Raw genomic sequence first — 25,814 nt, forward strand, 5'->3', positions numbered from 1 at the left:
TTCTAAAAGTAGAATTTAGCTTGCAAAAGAAATTTATCAAGAATAATTTAACATAAAGAGTTGCTTAAATTTTTGAAACTGAAAGCAAAATATCAAAACCAAAAAGGATTGATTCAGAATTGGTTTGCAGGACACTTTAAAAGTTAGCATGATATCTCACACTGTGTCCTAGAACAATATTCAATTCAATTCAATTCAATTCATACATTTAGTCAGTAGTAAAAACCATTTGGATACATGTACAGTATAAAAGGTTTACAAAATGTCCTGAACGATTCAGCAAAAGCCGGAGGCATGTTAAAATAAAATGTGACCCGCTACAACAAAAATATACAAAAGTCGGCGAGGACAATTTTCTGAAAATGGCATGACATTATTCCATTACTCTTCTACTTCAATTTCATATATAGCACAATTCATAAAAGTACTCGGTTGCGGAGATATCGATGATTATGTTAGCGCATGTCAAGTGGTTGTGGAAATCAGAGTGTCGAGAAAAACACCTTCAAAGTTTTCGTTCTGACGTTAGCATGATCAAGGGGAGGTGAGACAGTTTTCACCGCTTGACAATAGAAGGTATGCTCCTAGCGACCTCCGCGATGTTCACTCAAGCTTAGCGCCAGCGGTCTACGCACGACCAAACAGTAATCAGGTGCCATGCACTGGCCAATAAGATCACTCCCTCGTTGCTAGGGGCGGAGTCAAGCTGTTGCGCTAAATCCAAATCTTTGGACACGATTCTGATTACGTTGAAAGTCGGAAAATCATGGCCCAGAAAAACGCTATTTCTTGCCTTTCCTTTGATCATTTAGCGTCGAAATTTCGTCAGATGATAGACAAAGCATTAGACTACAAAATTATGCCAAAAACAGAAATCCGATTGTTTTGACCAATTTTAATGATGTGACATCAAACTCGATTTTCTCGGCTCAGCCGTCAGCTGTAGCGGGTCACAAATGACTTCCATATGGCAGCCTTGGTCCTGTGACCATTCTATAATCTGGACATGAATTGTAATTTGTTGTGAACAACATAATGCTTTCGCAGTAGGGTTGGACCTACTACTCATCGACCGCCTAATGTTTATTTTGCTTGATAACGATATTTAACACTGAAATTCACGTAAAAAACTTGACCTATGTGATTGAGAAAATCTAGCTCTATCAAATGCCGTTGTTCCCTTTTCGATTCGAAGTTTCAGTGCAAAAATATCGCCGACGATCTAGCGTGGCCTCGTTTCAGCTCCCCGCGGTAAATTTCGTTATTAGGATCGACCGCTCTTTTTGCATTGACAATGCACGCAAACCGAGTTGTATTGAACACCGTGTTGTAGAAAACGTCTACGAAGCTTTTTAGAAACTTCCATAGACATTACATTGTGCTGTCATTACGATTCGGTGAAAATATTCATTCGAAATTTTGTCATTGATTAAAACCATTAATGAACAGTGAATTATCGCGTTTTCCCACACCATCCTCATCTACATTCAAAGCCAATCCATTTTTATGTGCTTTGCACGCAGAGGAAGTGCGTACTAAGTGTTCAGTGCGCCAATTATATGCGGTCAGTTTAAAAGAAGGTGGTCGATATGTAGTAGGGCTACCATACTTAGTGTAGGCCTATATCATTCAATAAACACTCCAATGCATACAGGTTACCACTGCTCTTCTGATGTGTCCACTGTACAGTGTGTCAGCTGATTATTCCCTACAGGAAATGGCAATTTTCACTTATCCACACTATCATTTCTTTGAATCCATATACCGGTAATGGAAATCTCTCTCTGTGGTACTTCTCTTTAATACAATGAAGAGAATGTTGTCCATTCACCTTAATTGGTACATCAGTTTACTTTGTACAATGATTTCCCTGATGGCTACTCAGTGATATCAACTAATGCCATGTTTGAACTTTGAAGTTTGAAGTTTTTATTAGCAACATTTTGAACATGTACATATAAGAATCATAACACAATTGTGTCTACATACATATGTGAAAAAAATATACTTATCTGTTACTCCTTTACAATAATATGATTAAATGATGATATTTGAGAGTTAAATATGATACATGTAGCATAATTCTACAAAGTTGCTGTTGTTAACAAGGAAACCAAAAGTTAGCACAAGTGCAAGTGCTAGAAGAGTTTAACAGCTGAAAATTTATTACCATACATTCCATTCTAATCTCAAATGTCATACAATTCTTGCGATGCTGTAGAAAGGCTTAAACGGTATTATGTATGAAAGCCTCTACCACAAGGGGCAATGAAAAGTTCTCTGGTCTTGTGTTGTGTTTTGTTTTCACTGTATATCCCTTGCAAATATTGAAAACCTGGTGCTGGGAAGGTACACTGTATATCATCACTGTCAAGTCACACACTAAAATAACAGTAAAATAACACAGAATTGAAGTGGAACACTGCATGGGGTACACCTGTGCCCCTTTGTGCTATAAAAGAAGAGCTCTCAGAAAAGTATTTTATCAATTTCTCTCTTAAAATGCACATAAGTATATAGCTACATGTACTTGAATAAGATTAAGATTTAAAAAAAAAGAAAAAAGAAATGAAATATTTCAGACATATACAATTGTCTTATACATATAATGGAAGGTTCTAGTTGAATGTATACCAAATTCCATGTTTTTTATGCGTGTAACTACAACCATTCAAGGCTGGATTATTCATAATTTTCAAGAAAATAACAAAAATGATTTTTTTTTTTTTTTTTTGGGGGGGGGGGGGGGGCAAAATGATATAACAAATGAAGAGTGATATAGAATAATCATGTAATAATCATGGTCTCCTAAAGCATGAGAAGCCTACTCAGTGTTCATTTTGCATGTTCACTCTTCAAAAGCCCTGCCACTGAGACTACCCTCATTATTGCTTGTTGTTCATTTGTAAACCTGATTCATTTGAGACATGATGGCTTAAACACCTTGCCAATTGGGATGTATGCACTGAGTGGGAATCAAACCCATGACCTCTTCCATGAAAGTGCAAAACATCCAACACTGGAACAATGTGTGTATCATTTACACAAACATACAAATTGCATACTATATATTATAAATATATTACAAAAGAAGATTGGCTAACATGATACAGTAAGATCATACAACTTGCACAGCACACACACCTTTGGACTTGAACCAACACTAAAACATCTGTATGGGTTGATTTGCATAGTTTTATCTGACACACCTTCACATATACATATGAACCAACAAATACACCAAAACAAAAACAAACAAGAGAGATGATGATTAATTATCATGGTCCTTTCTGGGTTGTTTTTTTTTTCTTCTTCAGGGAAACACAAAGTCTTTGACCTCACTGACTGAGGGTCAGAAAAAACACTGGCAGGAAATGCATTGGGTTGCCATAGTAACAAGACAGTCACCCCCACCATGGGCAAGGAAACAGCGGAAACTAGGTGAACTATGAAGATCCTTGAAACAGTTACTTGGGGTTATTTATCAATCGACTTACGTTCAAATTTTTTGCACAAACGTATCTTGATTTACTGATGCTCTCATTTGTTAACATGCACAGTAATGTCCCACTCCTAATACTGATTGAATTTGTTGTGGCAACACAGAGGGAGAAATGAGAAATAACTGTATTGCTTGTGTGCCATTTTATCCTCTTCCTTTTCAGTTAATGTCTGACAGGATGAGGTCATGCCTGCAGAATGGCCAATATGTTTTGTCTTTTTCAATCTCTCCAGCTTTAATTAAATAAAAAATACATCAAGAACTATAGTTCATTTTCTTTTCTTTTCTTTTTTTTAAACATATTTTGACCAAAAATTACCAAGTTGAATTACTGGTGACTGCTTTTTATATTTGTGGTTACATCATGACCAATGTGTTTGTTTTTATCACTTACTGTATTGAAGGATGAATCTGAAATCTGATTTATTTTTACAGGATTTACTTCGTAAAGACCTTATAACAACAGAAATAATCAGCTTTATTAGACAGATATCATAGTATTCATACAAAAAGACAAATGATCTCTACAAACAAGCCGAAACTATGTATTTGCACACTGGACAGATGTGAAGAAGCATAATCTTAAATCTCAATTTTAGTTTTGTTTTACATTTTGTTTTGCATGTTGTATCTGTTTTAGTTTGATATGTGATAGCTTGTCTTTTGTATTGTTTTTACGTTTATGTCTCTCTGTGTGTACAGTGTATATGCGTGCATATGCTCCAGACAGTCATTTTTTGTAACCCCTTTCTCAGCACAATAACTTCATGCATTCCTGACTTTCACTCCCATGCCATGTATTTTTTCTTTTTTTTTTTCAAGCAAATTAAGAAATTTGAAATAAAAAGAAGACACTGCATTGATACTTGAGATACTCAGCCACACCTGATGAATGTTTTTGTACACGAAGTCATACATGGCTGTACAAGTGTATACCATACTGTACTTCATGCTCCCTATAACACACTGCTTGGGTAGATCATGGACCTGAGTAGATATCAAAATTTGACTGCCAGCATGAAAGACTAGCAAGCAGCCTTCCCAGGGGTCTATCTCATTGTCTCCTTGTACAGTACCAGGTTCCCCCAACTATTTCAGGTTAGGCAGCGATCAAATGACCAGAGTTGGCTTACAAAGAGTGATGGGGAAGTCTGTTTTCCTGAGGGACCCATGGGCGGAAGGTCCTAAAAGGTACAGTAGTCAGTCTTCATGTGCAAAACTAAATGGGGAAACTAAAGACTATAATTTCGTCGCTGGGGTGACAAGACCTTGTATCTGAAATTTTGGTGAAAATGACTTTTTTGGATTAATGGTCAAATAATCGGTTAAGTGATGTCCTGTCCAAATCCTAACTGTCTTACACCATAAATGAAGCCACCGCGGCATGTCAAAGGAAAGGCTATCCCATTCGCTACAGCGCTTTGGCTGCCATATTTTTTGGCTCTCCTGAACATTTGACATGTTGTAGATACGAGGTCTTAGGTCGCCCCAGCGACGATATACTTACTACGATTTAAAAAGAAAATAAGAAGACACACAGTGTAGTCACCAACACAACACACAGGCCTACTCAATCAGGACAACTGCAGGATCTGCAGGATCTTCACCCTGATAAGCAAAATCAAACACTTTTGGCAACCATGAGACAATGTGATACATTCACAGGAAAAGAATGAACATGGACACAATTTCTGCATTTGAGCTATAGATCTTAAGATTACTTTCAGTGCAAAAAAAAAAGATCAACGTTTATAAGCAGTGGAAATGTTTTAAGAAGTTCATATTATACGTACAATGTACATCACATTGCACACAGGAGATCTCTCCATAAATCATTATTTGCAAATGATTACTAGGGTCTTCGCAGCAGTAGATTAAGATTGATTCAAAGTAAAACTAATGTTGGATATTTCACACAGCAATTCCATAGTTGCAAAGTAACATTTAATTAACAAAATTCACTTACACATCATGACAAGCTGAAAGGTACAAATTTGTGCATATATGTTGTTTAACAGAGATAAAAGGAAATTAAACTGGATTCATTTTATTACTCTATCTGACCTAATCCAAAGCACAGCAAGGGTTGAATGTTGAATCTGTTATGACACAGTATCATCAATGGCATGGCAACACTTCTTGGTAATGGCCTATGAAATAATTGTGTCATCATTTTATGTGTCCAGTTTCTAAGTATTATAATTATTGAATACAATATACAGTGTACTGTACAATGTAGCAACAAATTGATGGTCACATTATCATCATGCAACACTTGTGTATATAACAAGGTTAAACATTCCTTAATACCATAATAAACCAATCGTAACACAAATGAGGGTGGTGGCACAGCTGTTGCAACATGCATTGTAAGTTATCATGTTACCTTTTCATGTATAATGATATATCTGAACATAATGAAGGAAAAATCTTGTATAGCTGGTTTGTCCTTTGCAAAACTAGACACAATGGTTATGGTTACACAAAATAAATAAGATGTTGATTATTGAACCTAGGGATGGTCCAACCTGCACAAATTCCTGCAGGAAGCAACCTCCTGCTAAACTCTATCACTAAGATCTAGGTTAAAGCAAAAGTTAGGTTATTCACATACCTACAAGAGAACTCTCCTCATGGCATGAACCAGGGAGGTGTGAAAAGACCTCCCTGCATGAACTCTGGTCGAGGATTGAATACTGATGATTTGACCATCTGAGGTCTACATGTACACTGTACAACATACACGGCAAAAGTTGCTATCTGCGGGTACGGTATGCTATCCCCCATATTCTGTACAAAGCCTGATAACTTCTATTCTCTTCCTGAGATTGTTTTAATTTAGGGCAATGATGAAAATTTATTACAGGCCCTTAATGAAATAGATGCTAGAACCAAGAGTTGTCCTCACTCTGTATTGAGGAATTAATAATGAATTGTGTGTTGTACCATGGACCTACAACGATGTACAGTGTAGGTCCATGGTTGTACCTACCAATCTCAGGAGGTAGGGGGGCTATTATTATGACCACACGATTGTTCTCAGTTGATGGCATACATCTGATATCATGGCACAATTTCATAGTTCTTTGCAATTGTTGATCAATCTCTACAACAGCAGCCATGCAATGACCAATCAAATGTGAGTATTGGAGTTATTGTTATACAAAGCAACATAATATCAGGATGAAATTTCACTTTAAACAGAGCTATTATATCACATTGGAAATACACACAAAAAAACTGTATATATAAAACAACAACCACAAATAAAAAACAGAAAACAAATCAACAACAAGTCTGTTGCATTACTACTTGTACCTTGGTGCAGACAGGTTTAAATACTGAAAGAAATTATTTTCAGAATGAAATTACATTGGCACTATTTTGTGACTAAATGTGTAGAGTATTGCATGTTGGATCTACATTGTATAAGGCAAACATACATTTCAGGGGCAAAACTGTACTTCCTCATGCCTGATTTTCAGTAGGACCCTGGGAATAATGGGTTGTTTGGGGTGTTTTCTTTTCTTTCTTTTCTAGAGTGGTAGAATGAAACAGGGTAAAACCTCCTTTCATTGTCTGTGTGATGCATTTCAGTCTTTGAAATCGAGCTAATAAGCATTGCCATCCGAACCACTGATATCTATAGAAAAAATGAGAGGTCAGTTGGTAAGATCAACAACTATTGTTCAGACAAACAAAACTTGACAAAGGCAACATACACACACACACACACACACACACACACACATACTACTTCATACTTACAGGTTCTATACTAATCTTTAATTGAACAGATGTATTAGGAGTTTCATAATAACAATAATATGACATTGAGAAATCTACAATAAGAATGCATCAAACATGCTAATAAGGAAAACATATTGATAAGAGGTACTTGTAAACCAATAACAAGTTCCTACAAAAAAAAAATAATAATGATGATAATGCATGTCAAAAGTTTTAAATTTGTGCTTGAATACACAAAGACATCGCGAATGGAAAAAAAAAAGCAACATCTCAGTAGCTATCATTTCAAATGGTATACAAAATATTCTTTTTAAGGAACAAAAACAAGTCAGAAAGAGTCTTTAGAGTTCTAATGAGAAGAGTGAGAGAGAGAAAACTAGATATATCGCTACGGCGACTGATATGCCTCCGCCATAATGCATGGTTCTCCTAATAGGTCAATAGTACAATGTCTTGACAATGTGTGATGACAGTTTCACACAATTGGCAAAATATCAAAATGACAGGTTTGCCAAATGTGCTGAATGTTCACTTTCCTAGAACTAGGTTCAATTGGATGAATGATTAAAATGTCAGAGTGCAGGTATTTGGGGAACTGATGATTTTTACTTGACTTTTGACCCTTTTATAAGTTTATGCATTGAGTAATTTTCAAGGTATTGAGAAAAAGTATAATTTCAGTATTAAATGGGAAAATAGCATTATCTAAACCTGGCCTTTGACCTTTGACCTCACAGTTCCAAAGAGAATCACTGTTACATGTAGGTTGAACATGCATAAATATGTAAGTTTCATGATGATACCTTGAGTTACTTTTGAGATATGGAGGAAAAAGTGCAATTCAGCACTTTCACGTGACCTTTGACCTTTTGACCTTTGACCTTTTGGCAAGAAACTTCCCACAGAATATATGTGACCCGCTACAACAAAATGATCCTAAAGTCGGGCGAGGTCGATTCTTTGAAAATTGCATGACATAATTCCCTAATCTTTCTGCTTTAAATTGATATATAACAATAATTATAAAAATAATCGGCTGCGGAGATATCGATGTTTAAAAGAGAGCATGTCGAGACGTCTGGAAAATCACTGTTTTGAGAAAAGCGCCCTAAAAGTTTTCCTTTCGACGCAATCGCGATCAAGGGACACGCAAGTCAGTTTTCAGCTCCGGACAAAGGAAGGTAAGCCCTAGCAACCCCCAAAAAGTTCATTCAAGCACAGCGTCAGCGGTCTCCTCACCGACCAATCAGTGACCAGGATGTGAGAAGCGGCTGAGCATAGAGCACCCCGCCTGCACGCACCAGTCGACTGGGCAGTGTGCGAGCTTCACGCTTCGGTTAGCAGCAAGCAGCAAACTGACCAATGAGATCACTCTGGACGGTGTTAGGGGCGGAGCCTATCTGTGGCGCTCAATCCAAATTTTCAAACCAGTTTCTGCTTCGCTGAAACGCCAAAAAAAACATGGCTCAGAAAAACGCTATTTTTTGGTCTTTCCTTTCATCATTTTCCGTCAAAATTTCGACAAATGATAGAAGACATGTCAGACTCCAATAATATGTCAAAATTAGAAAATCGTAAGTTTCGACCAATTTTAATGCTCGACCGTGCGCGACTTTAGGACCTTTTTGTTGTAGCGGGTTACATATATTGGGTAATACATGCATACATCAAGTTAAAAAAAAAAAAACCTTCAGGCATTGCATAAATATAAGGAAAGTAGTGATATTTTGAGGAGATGACCTTGACCTTTGACTCCCTGACCTTTGAACCATGACCCCCAACTTCCCTAGATAATCACTGCCCATTGGAACAAGCATATATCCTAAGTTCCATGAAGATACCTTGAACCATTTGCGAGATATGGAGAAAAACATGAATTTTCAACCTTTTTTTTCACAAAATAACCTGTGACCTTTGACCTTTGACCTTTGACCCCGTGACCCTAAAATTCAAACAAAGTATTATCCCCCCAGGATATACCCTCATACCAAGTTTGATGTAAAACTACCACACGGTTCTTGAGATATCGACAAAAACAAAACGGGACGGACAGACGGACGTACGGACGACCTGAAAACATAATGCCTCCGGCCACTTCGTTGGGGGAGGCATAAAAAAAAAGGTTAAAATGTGTTTGCTACAAAGTACATTACAATTTGTCTTGTGATTCACTACTCAAAAGGGGAAGTCATTTGCAGTAAAGAAGTTTCATATGTCTTCATAACTTGCCATAACCGATTGACAGCTCCAGCCAACACATAATACACCAAGTGTGTTTTATAACAGATTGCCCATCCTCCCTTACCCCCACTGTGGCTGTTACTACAGGATGTGTCATAACAGATAATGCACTGTATCTGAAGTGGCAGAAGTTGCAGTACAGGGATCCCACACTACTTGACAGCCAACAGTACATTTATATTTAGGCATTGTCTCAGCATGATCAATGAGTCCTTGACATTATGTGAGATTATCACTAGACTGTTCAATCAATACAATTTTAAGTAATGACATGATAAACATTAGAGAATAGTGCCCCACATCTATAATTTGCATACTATAACTGTTGAACATGCACAAACAAGTAACACAAATACACAAAATGTTTTGCGAGGTTTTTATTTTCTCAAATTTTGGGAGTCAGATCCTTTCGCAAATTTAAAAACATGCAAAAATAATAACTCTGATCCCAATATGAATGTGATGTGCATGCATACATTTCTCCATTCAGCACTGTACTCCATTATCGCAAATTTAACCACTTGCAAAATTGTCGGGAAGTCCGGATTCGCAAATATTAGACTTGCTAAATGTATGCTGTATACAGCAAAACAGAGGTCTATTACTACAATGTACCTGGCTTGCCTGGACCCCTGTAACTGATGTTTGTACACAGTCATTGCACTATCTGGACCAGAGAATGTTTAAAATGCAAACCTGATTTTGGTCTATTTTGTCTTCCTCCAAGGTTACAAAATTACTCAGTTTATGAAATCCACGTGCAAGCAAAATTATCTAGTACATGTATCTAGTGCTATTCTATCTACTATGTGTATCTATTCCTAATACTATTTACCGGAGAGCCTGATCAATCACCGACTGTTTAATGATTGCAAACTTTTAAATAAGGTACAGGTACATACCTTCATTGCAAAACTGTGGTGGAGTGGGCCATTACCATGGAAGCGAAAGGTCTTGCGTGATCAAACAAGACTTGTTGCATATGAAACGACATGCATTGGATGTTGTGATTGAAAACAGTGTGCAGAGTGGCTTCCCCTCCTCTCTCATTTGTACACTTTCGTTTGCAAAATGTTCATAAAAACAAAACATCAAATGTCATGGCAATGATACAAAGCCAACTGTGATTAAATTGAAGGATATGAAAAACTTGCATAATGGCACAATTACATGGGCGTAACAGCGAATAAACTAATAATAATAAACTATTAATACTTTGTATCTTTCATTTCATGCATACTTTTGTAACAGAGATTGTTCTCAACAATTACAATACATGTACATCTGTACATATATGTACAATGCCTGCCCAAGTTTGCCCACCATAGAAGCAAGTACGTACTCTGACAATATTACCACTAGGTGGTACAGGAGTCCCAATAATAATTTGCAAACTAAAGACAATAATTTCATTGCACAAATACAAGGTTCTAACCAGACAAATCCTATACTGCGCCTGAGCAATGATTTTCCAAAGGAGCAAAATTTACATCGTTTGTAGTACTATCATAGTCATGATTAAAAGTCTATATTAACTCCAAGTATCAATACAAGATAAAGTTTTTCTCTCAATGGCTGTCCAGTAGTGCACAACAACCTTGGCAAATTGTTTTGACTAATTTCTATTAGTAAAGGGTACGTCTATAGATACACCGTAAGACTGTAAAATACTACCCAAATCAATGATATCTTGCATGATGTGTCATTTGTGTACATAATATGTTCAAAGATTTTGTCTCAAAGCTAGCTACTGATCAGATAGACATGACATGTTACAAAACTTTCATGTATGGACAAATATCAGTAATTAAATGATAAGATACACTATGCATACGGTCAGTATATTAATCACATGTTTGTTTGTTTGCTCTTTCTTCTTCTTTTGCTGATGGAGAGACCTTTAAAACTGGGGGTACAGTTGATACATAATGTACTCAAGGCAAAATTTGAGCTCACAAAAACTGTCTACATTGTACATGCCAACAGGCAGTCATCTTCACAATATTTTGATAGCTCAAGTGCAAAAGGCAACTTCATGGAGAATGTTCTGAAGGAAATAAAATGAAATTTCTAAACTGTAGAGGCTTAGAATGGCAGTGTATCTATCCAGTTTCCATTAAGCAGGAGGAACTGCACAGTGCACTTCTCTTGGCTAGGCTACATTGGTACATTAACACCCAACTATTAAACACTAAATTAATTCACTGATTTTCTTGGACAGGGTAGGGACTGTTGAGAACCTAGTGAGAACTAGCTCGGTGTGACAGGGTTATAATGGAAATGAGACCTTCAAATGTAAGATTTCATTGTAGGTGTCGTGAGTCCCTGTATGTGCAGTGTCGCTGAATTTAGCAACTATGATTAATGTCACGGTATAGTTGCTTTTAACGCTAATGAACAATGTGATAATGCCTGGCACCCTAATGTGAGTAAAGTGCCAAGGGCGGTGGAACTGGGAGGATGAACTCATACATTCTTTCATTGGAGTAACCGCAAAAAAAAATATATATATATTAATAATAATAATAAAAAAAATAATAATAAATAAGAAAAGAGTTAGAAAGAAAAGATAATAAAAAAAAGTATCATAATGAACTCTGCTTTCGACACTGTCACCTTTTATCACGTAGCACAACCATCCGAGCTCAGCTTCATGGACAAGCTGCTCACTGCTGCTATGAGGATTATATCTTCACTGGTCAAGGTTCAAGGGCTTATTTAATAAACCCATACCGATACACAGATTCTTCTTTCAATTCATTTATCTGTCACACTGTATGTCTCTACTGTAAACTTGTGATTTGACATAATCTGTTAAACTTCTTGTGAGACTGGTGCATGACCAAAGAAACTGCCTGTACATACAATATCATTAAGTAGACCCGTCTATGCATATCAAATATTGCAGTTGTATAGTGAGGTGCCCATATATAGCGCGCCAGGGGCCTGAATACCGCCACCCGGCTTAAAATTGTTACAAGCGCACTGAACAAAAAATTATGCCCGAGACTGTGTTCAGTATCCCTTAAAAAACTTGAAACTTGGCAGGGTTACCACAAACAAGCAAAGTGTGATGAAAAACGAGCAGTTTTTCGCGAAAATTTGACATTTATATAAGGAATACATGTTATATTAAAGTATCATCACGGTCACCCGCACGCATCTTTTACGTGCTTGTCTATGGGAACATCACGGTCACCCTCACACATCTTTTACGTGCTTTGTCTATGGGAGCGGGTGGCGAGTTGCGGGCCCCTTCCTTAGCGCGCAACTTTTTCGCATCGTTCGCGTTTGAGGACGATAGCTGCAAATTTCCGGTATCGAACAGTGAATTTGTGGTTCCATTGGAATCTTCAGCATTTTTCCAGTATGTAAGTGGGATTTCATAGAATTTCAGTGACGAAAAGTGATTCAAATATGCATAAACATTAACTATAACGAGGTGCGGGTCACCCAAGTATACCTTGTGTTGCTATCTTTGACACTGCCGAAGTCAAACTCAAACTGAGTTGGTTGTGTGTTGCCACTGTGTAAACATACTCAGAGTCATGTTACGATGTAGACAGAAAGATCCGTCTGTCCGGAGGAGTCTTTTATTTTTTTGACGTTATCGCTGTGGGGATCCGTGAAGCCAGACGCAGTCTCCGTGGAACATATCCCTGACAACCAGATACAGACGGATCTTTCGGTCAAGTTACGATGTTACTTGTTAGGCTACACACAGAATACCACCGGTACGTTGCCATAAACTTATGACATTATAATAGCTGTAACAAGCAAGTATTACATCTTCCTCGGCAGATGACCAGACTTTCTATACCATACTAAAAAGATAGCAATCCAATAATGTTTTCTCAAACACCGCCTACCGACCTGAATGAACAGGATGTTAAGAACAGTCTAAGTATAAAGTCAATAAGTGTAATGCGTGTGTGCAGTGTGGACATAAACATATTGGCAAATTGCATAGCCGTGACAGAGCCTCAGAGGCGAGGAGCCACTGTACAACTCCTGTCGTGGGTACTAAGTAACACTTTTAACAGGGCCAAGGAAGTTACGGTCTTTTTACGACAACATAAACGCACATGTTGGATAAGATTTCTCGTAAATGTTCAATACTCACCATTTTTCAGTTCATGACAAACTGTGCGTGTATGTTCAACAGTCGCCTGCGCCATTTCCACTGCCCGACAATGAAATTTTGGGCAACTTTGCCCGCTTGTTTGGGACGAAATCGACCAGATTTACAACACATCGAACGCTAACGTTAGTCAGACCACGGCCCGTTGTTGACGATGTTGCTCGCGATCGCGTCCGTATCGGTCCGTGTCACATAAATGTACAATGGACAACGTAAGGTACCGTCGAGCTATCGAGGGGATAGGAACGAGATCGCGAGATCTCGATCTCCGAGACAAGAGAGGGAGGGGGAGCGGAGCACGTTCGCTAGCGCTCGCAAACTGCGTGCAGGTTTAGGGCGCGAGAGTTGTAACAGAGGGCAGCAGACTAAAAATATCAATGGTGTTTAGCGCGGTTCGCACAAACGGCCGATTTGTAAATGGTAACGCAGGGAGGTGGCCACGTGGGAGTTCCACCTCCCTAAAGAGGTTTAGAACCTCTTTGACCTCCCTGCGAATAGGACACTGTACCTACGGATGGCTGAAAAAGACAGTGCATGAGGAAGCTTTTTGTGAGTTTGGGTATAGTTTCATTATGTTCATGAAAGCCTTGTGAGAGACTTTTCGCTCGTGAGACACACTTATGAGACTTAAAGAAATAGATAGAGACCTAGAAGTGTGAGCGCGGTAAGGTTATGCTTTTGTTGCTGTCAGCTGATTGTGAAGAAACCCGGAAATGTGGAAAGAGAAAGATGAGCTGAAGACCTTTTTTTTTTCTTGTTAGCTCATGAAACCCCGGAAGTGCCCCCCCCCCCCCCCCACTTTTGAAAACGCTCCGCCGGCCCTGCTACATACGGTATGTAAAGATGACTTCATGAGACAGACCCTGTTGGTATGAGGACGGTGAGGTATTAATTTCGAGAGTAAATTCTTATAATGCAGAAAAGAATACTTTATAATAGTAGTAGTCCAGATTACGGTGACACGACATTTGCTCCCGCATCTTATTTTCTCCAAGGACTTATTAGGGTTAGGGACAGGATTGTGATAGGATTTTAGGTTTAGTTTGACGTATAGTTGTTATTTTAAAGGAAGAAAGAAGAGATAGAGAAATTTGGGGTCCTATACAAATAATTTACCCCAGACAACACTAACATATACCAAAACATTACAAATCTTAAGATATGAACAAGAATATTAAATATACCAAGTCTCGACAAGGGAGCTCATGTCGTCTCCACAAGGGAGCTCTGCGAATATCGTCTCCACAAGGGAGCTCATATTGTCTCCACGAGGGAGCTCATAATGTACGTCTCCACAAAGGAGCTCACTAAGTCTCCACGAGGGAGCTCCTATTATGATATTGGTGACCTTTATACCTCAAATTCTTCATGCAAACTCAAATAACTATACACGCGCGCGTGCACACATTCAAACACCTATAGGGTATAGTAAGGGTCAGGGGGGCACATTGTGCTCCCCTATAATCATTTCTTTATCATTTTATGATGTATCACCCTCAACTTTTTGGCACATGGGTACTGCAACTCATGCTCTACATGTCCCAACATTTGAAATTTCTCAAGGTCATCCATTGAGGGCGCTATTTTCCAAAGTATAAAGAAATACAGAGGAAATATGCTAAATTAATGTTGTTTTCTTTATATTTCTTTAATCCCAGTATATGTTTTATATCATATACCAAACATTTTCATATTTGCCACAAAGGAAAAGCAAGTCAACCTTCACTACTTTTTGTGGTTAATATTTCTCAAGGTCAACAAATGGCGGCGCTATTCATTACAATATAAAGAAATATACCATTATGAGACCTATTGTTTGGGAAAGATACATATATTGGTATCACATTCTGTATACATCCATGATATTGGAATTTTGAGTTTGCAGATCGATAATATGATTTTTTTTTAAATGATGCTACAGGCAAAACATAAATTGACATAAAATTAAACCAAAATCAAAATTCAACCATTTAGGTGCACACTTTTGAGGAAGTATTGGGAAATGACTACCCCCCCCCCCCCAAAAAAAAGGGAATAATCATGCAAGGCAATGTGAAAATTGTGGTATCTGTCACCTTTTTCTTCAACGTCTGCGTCTTCATTAGGTGTAATCTAAGAAGATGGGCAGAAGGGGGAGGGTGTGGGAGTGGTATCTCCCTCCCACACGAGAGAGCTTTTGCATTTTCAGATTTTCAATTCAGTGATCTGGTACATAATAACTGGGAGTATCAAGAAGAAAAATCGATAAAAAGTTAAAAACAAATAATATAATTATTCAGGACAATGCAAATGCTTATAGATCGTATTTTCGCATGTGCACGCGTCTTTTGTGTACTATTATGGAGATGGAAAGGGGCCCGGGGGGAGATCATGGAGTGTTGAAGAGGTACCCCTCCATGAGAGTTTTTTCTTTTTCTTTTTTTTTTCTTTTTTACATTATCAAACTTCAATAAAGGACCACACCCACAGGTGTTAAAAATGCACTCTGATGGTGTTGAAAAGTGTTCACCTGACACTTCCTGGTGTTAATTTGACACTGTACCTGGTGTTATTTTGACACTGTACTGGTGTTAATTCAAAAATGACACCACATGGTGTTGATTTGATATTTGCTGGTGTTAATATCAATGGTTTAACACCCGTCCAGCTTCAATAAGGGACCACACCAGCTGGTGTTACTTTGGTGTAAATTTATTTTCACATTTTTTTTCAAAAATCTAGTATTTTAATGTAAAATTCTTGATCGTCTTGTTTAAATTAAAAATCAACAAGAAGTGCAGTTACTAAGAAACTCTTCAAAAAACAGTTTAAGATTTGGAAATGACACCCGTAGGTGTTAATTTAACACCATAAATGAGCACCGAAAATTTAACACCAGCTCGGTGTTCACTATTTAACACCGGACTTTTTGCAGTGTATGAATTACTTTTTAATCATCTACTGCACACACAAATTTGGTGGAATTTATGAAAATGTTCGATCGGAAGAACAAGAAAACTAAGTATTAAGGGATATCACTGGAACCGTTCAGTTTATTGTGCAAGGGTTTTCTTTCATAAACGAGCACCGCAACTTATACAGGCGCTCGTTTGCTGCGTGCGAACATCAGGGAGCTGGAACCCTTCCACATTCCTGGCGTGCCATTTACAAGATTATCTTGTAATTGTTATACATAGTAATGATGTGACAGATAGTAATAATAGCAATAACAGTAAAGATTTCATGTATTTATCTCATCCCTTATAACTCTCTTATTAAACATTGGAAAAAACCATCGCATTTGAGGCAGAAGAAAATGGTCTTTAGGGATCAGAAAATACACTAATATGAAAAAAAAAAAACACCCCAAGGTAACGACGACGAAGATGATGACAATAATAACAATAGTAAATTAATGATAAGAACGATAATGACAATGATGACAATAATAAGAGGATATAATGGCAATAATACATAACTAGTAATAATAATGATAGTATGAAGATGAAGAGTGTTGATAATAATTGCAAAAAGAATACACCTTATAAAAATATGTTCCCCTCGAAGTCTGGGAGGGGGGCTGACTGTATGCCAACCTCGATTCCACCCTTAAGAACTCTTACTAGGAAATTTTCAGTTAAATTTTTAGGCGTAATTCAATGAACGCCAATGACCTGGCATGATCACGTTGATAATGTATAAGTTTGATATTTAGAAATATCTTAGTATTTTTGTAGATTGAAAGACCTGTTATCTGTAAAGTCTCTCTTTGTGTTATTATAATGCTTTTATTCTTCCGCATCAGCATAATTGCAACATTGTTTGGGGGAACTGCTGCAAAAACCAAAATCGAAGCACTCTTTTTATTACAAAAGAAAGCAATTGAATACTAGTTAATATGCTCCCATTGCTCATACCACTCCCATTTTCAAAGACAAGAAAGCTCTCAAAGTTGAGGATATCCATACATTCCAAATAGCCATTTTTATGTTTACGCATGTCACACACCTACTTCCATCTTCATTTGAATCATTCTTTGCCATGAATACTGATATCCATTCTTGTACCCCGTACCACACGCCACTCATCCGACTTTCATCTCAATAACCCTAGATCTTTGTTAGCGCATAAATCAGTATTAGACATCATGGTCCTGACGAATAGTGGCGGATCCAGAGGGGGGCGCAAGAGGCGCACGCCCCCCTTTATTTATCGTTAAAATCAAAAGAAATAAAAAGAAAAAATGAAATGAAACCCGGAAGTGGCACCAGAAATATTAGTTGCGCCCCCTTTACAGAATTCCTGGATCCGCCCCTGCTGACGTATGGAATCTATTACCAGTCACGAACAGCACTTTATTCCTTCAAAGCAACCATCAAAAATATTTATTATCCAGATATACCAATTGAATTGAAACTGTGTCTGACATCGGAACTTGTTTCAAGACAAGTGTCTCATTTGCATTATGGTTTTAATGCGCCTAATTTCTGAATCCTTGTTAATTTTTATTCGCAGTTGTCCATTATTTTGAGGTCCATGCACTTCCGCACTTAGCACGATGCACCTTGCACAATATCAGACTTGACACTCCTACTCTTTTTCGATTTTTTTTTTCACTTACCACTTCCTCAGGCCACTATCATTTCAAGCACACGCTTACGATATGTGGTCTGATGCATTTTTCAACTTATAAACATTTCCTTTTAAATGACGTCGTTTATCATCATCGCTGACAATTAACTTGTATACGTTTGGTATGTACTGTATTTTCCTTTGTACGCAACGCTGGAAATGTTATAGAGGATGTTATTTTGTACTGAAAATGTAAAAAAAAAAATGTCATGATGTTACTTTGAATCGAAATAATGAAAAATGCAGAAATAAAACCAAACAAACAAACTGGAAAGATGCAATATAAGCCCCATTCCCTGCTGTCTATACGCCCCTGCTTATTGGAGAGGAAACAGTCATGGCATTGTGTGGTAAGTGTGTGGGAGTGGAGTCAAGTGTTATAGCCTATAATTATAATTAGTATAATCATTATGGTCAAGAGCATATGCCTTCGATAATTAATTTCATATATTACTATTACATATTACTATTTCCTGTATCTTTGATGTCACGTTTGCTTCTTGCCTGTACGTGCATTTTGATATGTTTGAATATCATAGATAAAGTGCATGCATGCACATTATTGGCATCAGTATTCTGACGAAGGAATCTGTATCTTTACGTGTACACATTCATCCCTCTGGGTCATCTTCAATATTGTCACTTTAAGAAGAGCTATTGGAGTATATCTCTACTCTCCATCTTTGAGCATGAAAGTTTCACTGAACACTAAAGTAATTGAAAACAATTCAAGAAGCAGTTCCTTGAGAGAAACTAGGGCTCCTTTTCATCATCTTTCTCTTTCATTATCTCTTTCAACAATAACGCGCGTGAACGCCAATCTATTCTGTTTGATTCATGCATACACGTCCTTCGTTACAGGAAAGATCATTAACTTGCACTATGATACCATAGACTGTAATATCAGATTCTGTTTTGTTTCCCGTGTATACTCAGCAAGAGATTTCGAAAGAGGAAGTATAGCTATAAAGGTGTTGGTTGGATCAATCTCCTTGGTTGGATGGTTGAAAATGGTCCTTATATTATTAAATAGAACATCTACTATTTAAAGACCTTCGCTGTGTACAATGTCCTCTCGATCATCATTGTTTCTTATCTGAAAAAGCTTTTGTGTACTGTGATGCAAAATTATGTAGGGCAGGAGACTATTTGGCGACCTGGTGAGTGGCGACTCGTGTTTCCGCGACGTCCACTGTAATCTCGCGAGAGAATCGAACATGATTTTTCGGACTCTTTCCAGTTTCCAGCCGGTCGCGAAAACTTTTCCGCGACGTCCCCGCGACGTCTCCTTCGAGTCGCAGCCAAATCGCGGGGACTAATTTTATTCGCGAAGCATCCAAGACGTTTCAACGACTGGGCTTTGCGGAGACCCATCTTTAACGGCGACTTATAGAGACGTCGTGACGACGTCTGGACTTCTGGATGAATAATTATCCATCATTCTTATTTGAACATGTTTCTAAAGTCGCTCTTGGGTCTCCTTCGATCTTGATGAGAGCGCAAGCCATTTTTTAGTCTCTGGAGTCGCACGAGTCGCAGCGATGTTTCCTCCATTGAGGTACGCCCTCCAAGGCTGCTGCCGTATATATTATATAGGCCCTTGATATAACTGGAATTATTTGCAGTCGTAATTGTCGAAAAGTAAATAAAAAGGACACATTCCACAGGGCAGGGCCGGGGACTGCTGCTCCCCTTCCTATCTTTTAGCTCTTCAAGGGATGGTACAGTATTGGTGGAGATGAAAATTGGGCTTTAACTATTTTGCAAGATACCAAGAAAACACTTATGAAATAGTACAGAGCATGCCATTTTAAGAGGAATTCAAAGTTTATTTGATAAAAATCGGTTTGGAATAGCTGAAACATCCAAAAACAAAATAAAACAAAACGATCGTAATAAAAGGTGGGTCCCACACCTTTATCAGGATCGCTCTGTTCTGGATATCTTGGTCATTTCAAAACCAATTTTCATCAAATAAACATTGAATCCTGGCTCTTGGAATTACATGCTCTTTCATATTTCATATGAGGTTTCTCACTATCTCACCAAATATGATAAAAACCTGAAGTTAAGTCTCGACCAAAACTATATACGATTCCTTTAACTCCCGGAGATTCTTTCCATCAGAGCGGGGGGGGGGGGGGGGGGGGGGGTTACCTTGTGCAGTGACGCTTAACCCGGCCCTGCACTGTCCAGGAGCCTATAGCGTCTATTTTAGTTTGCTATCATTGAAATAGCCTCAATCTGATGAAATTTGAAACTTTTTTCTAATCATTTTGGTAAGAGGTGCCGCCTGTAACCTAACAATTATGTCCTAACACTTTTGGGATTAGGACCTTCAGCTGCAGCAGCTGTTTGATTTTGTTGTCTGCAATGATTGAGCTTTGATATTGGACATGGGAAATATTCTAGTTTGTAATGAATATTGTGCTAACTTGCATAAGTTGAGTGCTCCTGTGATTTCATTTCATAAATGTTGACGACGCAAAAGCGTTTTCGTGCTTTGAGAAGACAAGTGATTTTGAAGAATTATCAATCTAGCCATGCACCTGCTATCAAACGATGTACCATCACATTATTTTTAATTCGATCTTCCTTTCTCATACAGTAGCATGCTTTGCTGCCATCTACGTTTGGTCGTAACTCTGTGAAGCGTCGTTTATCAAGACAGCGGCACTGCACAAATATCCGGACAGAGGTCTTCTTAGGTACGTAAATTTCTCAATTTCTAATCCCGTCTTTATACTTGGCTGCAGCCATTGCATTCTATGTATTGTATTATATTATAAAGATACTTAAAGTTGTTCTGAATTTGTGATCGCAGTGCTCGTTCGAAAGAATCTATTTTGTGAGGGTACGTGCATGCTGAAGATTGCCTTGTTCGCTTTCATTTCAACACATGTGTAGACGGCATTTATTGTACACACGCCTTTCAGGTCGGGGAGGTCCCTCGACCTCCGCTGTTTGCGCGTGGGTTGAAGTCAATATGGACGAGGCGTTTGAGGGTGCAGGGCCCGACACGAAGCAAAAGAGTGGGACTTGACAATATGAACGCCTGTCGTGAACAAGTCATGGGGGAGAAAAAGCGTGTTCAGTCCCAGTTATGACACACTTGCTTCAAATACAGTTCTAAGGCAACATTTGCTTGTAGATTTTGTCGTGGTCATTCTGTTTAGTGTTTATTAGTAACCAGTACAATTGTGATCTATGATCTGGCATGTGCTCTTCTTTTCAAAATATATTGGTGTTATCGAAGTTGCGGAAATGCTGAATCTTTGAAAAAAAAAAGCACAATGCAGTGCTCGCATTGAAGCCTGCAATAAACTGGTACCCCACTCAACGCTGTTTTCACTCTAAATGCAGGAGGAAAAACTGTGCGAAAGAATAAGATGGCAAACAAAGAGATTTTTATTTTATAAAATGATATGAAAAAGTAAAAGAGTGCCCATTTATTTTATCATTCAGCACATTGAACTATGTGATGTTTGTGTTTAAATAGTGCCTGCTTAGAACATATGTACTGTATAAGTTCATCCTTCCCTGATGCATCCTTCTGGTCTGGGTGAGGTATATCAGGAAATATCACCTGCAAATGGTACTGATAAGATGTTATTTTTGCAAATTTTGCTAATCACTGTTGGACTGTAAATTTATCAACATGCGAAAATGACACCCATGCGCTGGTGTAATAGCCCATATCTCAATTTGCGAAAATGTATCTGACCTCCTTCATGAAAACATCTGTATGCGGAAAAAAACCCAGCTTACTTGTACAGTTGGGGGAAATCAGTATTGCACAATTGTGGCATGTAAAATGCATCAGTTCCTTGTTTGCAACTAGTTAGTATTATAGTACACTTCGATTTTTTTTTTTTTTTTTTTTAAAGGTGTCATTTTATAAAATTCATCTTTCAAAATCTGTATAGGAAAATTAGCCTTTCATAGCTGAATAATATTATGGTGAATCAATGTGACTCTTTGTTACAGAAAGATATTTAATTGGTGAGAGGAATACCAAGATGCCCTATACCAAAAAGATTCAAAATGTGAATATCGTAGAAGAATGTGTTTCGTTATACATGTGATAAATGTGCGGAAGTACACAATGTACACTGTAACTAGTGTAAAGTACAGGTAGTTAACTTGATCAGTCTTCAGTATGCCAGTAACAGAACTTCTGTTTGCTTGTCATGAAGCATTGAAATACTGGTTTATTATTTGTGTTTAGACTTTCCTGTCACAAAGACTGTCTCCAAGAATCATGTTAAAGGAGTTTCATTAGTGTATTTTGTTCAAATTTTGTTTAATTTGTTCTATCGAGTGCTACAATCGTATTAAGGTACTTGCTTTGTTGCCTTGTTTTGAATCTGTCTAGATCACATCTTTGAAGTTTGCACAAACCAAGAGAATAAACATATAAGGAGAGTACCAGTAGTTAAAACTTCTTAAATTGTTGTTTGTGTCATTTTATGATTGAGAATGATAATCTGAATGAATGACTGTTAGCATCAAGGTCGTGAAATAGAACCATTGATATACAGACAATGATCTGTATGATCCCAAGAAGGAAAATATCACAAACTTATGACCCACCAAGCTACTACCATACACGTGTACTTCTTTTGTCAGGAACAAAATGTATCATTGCCTTCTTGATACAGAGCATAATTCATATTTTCTCAAGGAAGTTATTTTAGGCTATGATTCTACTTGTTTAAGGATTGAAAAAAGAAATAGTGAAAGACTTCCTTGTGTCCCCCACTAATTTTGACATACATTGTACCACTCTACACTACCCTACTCCTACATTAGCATTCACACAGACGCGTACTACATGCACACACATTTTGTGAGTGGTGGGGTATGGAGGGTGGAACGTAAGGAAGTTTCACCGGAAATAGAATGTGAAGATTCAGTGACTTCAAATAATATTAGCCAGTTTAGACAATGTCTAATAAAACATGATATTGAGTTATATTTCTTTAGTTCCATTCATTTATTTCATATTCATGTACAAGTGTAAGATAACATACACTGTGCACATTTTCACACACATGGTAAAAAGCAGGTGAAGAACACATCAAACATACAAGATATACACACTATGAAACAAGTTGGGAAACTGACAAAACACATAACAAACAATAAAAAAAAGTACCAGAAGTAAATGGGAGAGAGGACAGATAACAATTATTTTCTTGATAAGAACAGACATTCTTTTTCCATGATGAAAGCTACTTTATATGAACAATCAGCAAGGTACTCTCATTTGTAATTTAGAGGTTATATTAGCTTCCTCAATGAAATGAAGTACAAGGTGTAAAGGAGAATATGAAACCCAGATATAATGAACAGATATGGATATATGAGTATAAAATGCAGCTATATTACTAGTGTTGTAGAACTCAGTAAAGTTTAGGACAATCCATTAAAAAGTTAATGACTCTTAAAAGTTTTGGTGCCGCCGTTGCTAGTATAGATGAGAAGACTATAACATTTTGTTGCATCACACATGGACAGCGATAGAAAGAAAATATAAAGAGAATTCCAGAAAATGTAATATTTTATGAAAAGTGCATATTCCCTCTTAATACTGACATGCATGTAAGGGATAGTATTTAATTCCTCCTGCTTTCTGAAAGAGGTATTAAAGTGAAGTGTTTTTTCAACATGCTAGGAAAAGCTTCTCGAGATATAGTCACTTGACATCGTTGCCTATGTGTGACATCACAAACTGTTGTCTTCTCATCATTAAGCAGTGCTCACTGAACTTAAAAAATCAATAACATTTGAATGGATTGTCCAATTTTTCTCAAACTTCATTGATGAGTTCTACTAATATTGCTGCATTTACTCAATTCACAGACTAAATTTTAATAGGGTTCATTCTCCTTTAAATGTTGTAATACAGTAAACAGGCAGTATTGTCAGGTCAGATTTGATGCATGTTGTACAAAGTGTATGTTATCGCGTACAACCTGTATGGAATTTCTCACTGAATGTGCATCTGAGGAGATAGATTCTTTGATATCATCAATCAAGTTTTGCCTACAGCTTGTAACTTATGTAATCAGTCAGGTACTGGATCTTGCATAGTTCCCATGTGTAATCAGTTGTTCTTATACTTATATTGTTTGCTTATACAGCTGCACAATGTGACTGAGTGCCCAGACTACATTGTATGTAGTCCTCGGTGTGGGATACAAGTAAAAGTGTGCAGTGCAAAATAAAAACAGTGTAGATCATTAGTATAAAGTACTTTCCTTTTTAGAATGTTATGATCTTTAACTTTTGGATGATTACCATTAGTAATATAAACATGATTGAAAATAAACTCACACACACAATGGAACTGACAATAATAAATTAGTGAAGAATCAGTATTAGAATTTATAGAGAATTTTCCCCAAATTGGAGGTTGTTTTGTAGGATAACCTTCTCAAGAGTGCAACAGTGCAGTGTCCCTTCCTAAATAATCCAAGTTTAGATGAAAATTTGTATTGTTTGACTGTCATTTGTCAATCACAGCTGATTCAATGTATAGCTTGTAGCTGTTTAGATCATTGTCTATATCATTAAAGGCATAATTTACCATTTGAAAATGAAAGAAAACCCAGTATTAGTGTTATAAAATAGCTCTAAAATATGAGTTAGGGATAGAAACAACCACTGTAAAAATATGAATCTATAAAATCGATCTTCAGTGTTGTTAAATATACAAAATGTGAGCAATAGTTATAATAAAAATGCTTCTAGACTAAACCGTCTACAGTTACGGTTTATTGAGAAAAATACAGATATATCCTTATATTTTAGGCTTTATTGTGAAAATTTTATATGATAGCATGTTTTGTGGTACAACAGTCGTACACATGTGCATCAAATGTCATATCTTGAAAATTTTTAAAATCGCCGTTCCCAAAGGTAAACAGGACCTTCAAGTAAAAATAACTCATTTCAGATCTGCAATTAACAGTTAGCTCTATCAATCCCCAGATGTGAGGATGTATCTTGTGATGGATGTTAATGAACGATTATGGTGATGCTCTTGAGAAGAAAAAGAAAAAGTACATGTGTATGAGTGCCGTGAAATTGAGATGCTTACAAGTATTAATTTGCAGTTAGCTACAACATACATGTCTACTTGACTTTCCAGTACAACAATCATGTGCCTTTAACAGTCAGGTACATACACGGTCCTTATCTTGTTCAGATTTTGTTCAAAATGCACCGACCAAAAACCCTTTTTTCACTGCTTTCTTTCAAAGTTTTGTTTTAATCATTTTGAAAGAGTTATCACCTCATAGATACTGGAATTTACAGTGTATTTCCTTCTAAATGTATGGCCTATTGTATGTTTTGACAAGTATTGTTCAGGTTGAAGGGTATGTATGCATATGACATTACAGTTTTAACTGCTCATTAGACCTGAGAGACATACATGTAGTTGTAACTTTTTTTTTGTAGTATGAAAGGGATCAGCCTTGATCTTGGTACAGCTGTACTCATCGAGTTAGTACTTTGCTGTATTTCCAGATGGATTTTACAGAATACACATGTTTATGGTAT

At 37.3% G+C, this 25,814-nt stretch overlaps 1 protein-coding gene across 1 annotated transcript in view; it reads right to left on the reverse strand.

Annotated features, from left to right (window-relative positions):
- LOC139710475 (ribosomal protein S6 kinase alpha-5-like) overlaps positions 1 to 13,827 on the reverse strand; it is an 82,987-nt gene extending 69,160 nt beyond the window's left edge. The window contains 1 exon segment of the mRNA XM_071622391.1: positions 13,617 to 13,827. Within this exon segment, the coding sequence (XP_071478492.1) occupies positions 13,617 to 13,671 (55 nt within the window). The 5' untranslated portion in view covers positions 13,672 to 13,827.
- Positions 13,828 to 25,814: the final 11,987 nt, after the last annotated feature.

This window comes from Diadema antillarum, unplaced genomic scaffold, assembly GCF_040938485.1.
Source record: "Diadema antillarum isolate AM-2024a unplaced genomic scaffold, OU_Dant_1.0 seq00001536_RagTag, whole genome shotgun sequence".
NCBI classification, from domain to species: domain Eukaryota; kingdom Metazoa; phylum Echinodermata; class Echinoidea; order Diadematoida; family Diadematidae; genus Diadema; species Diadema antillarum.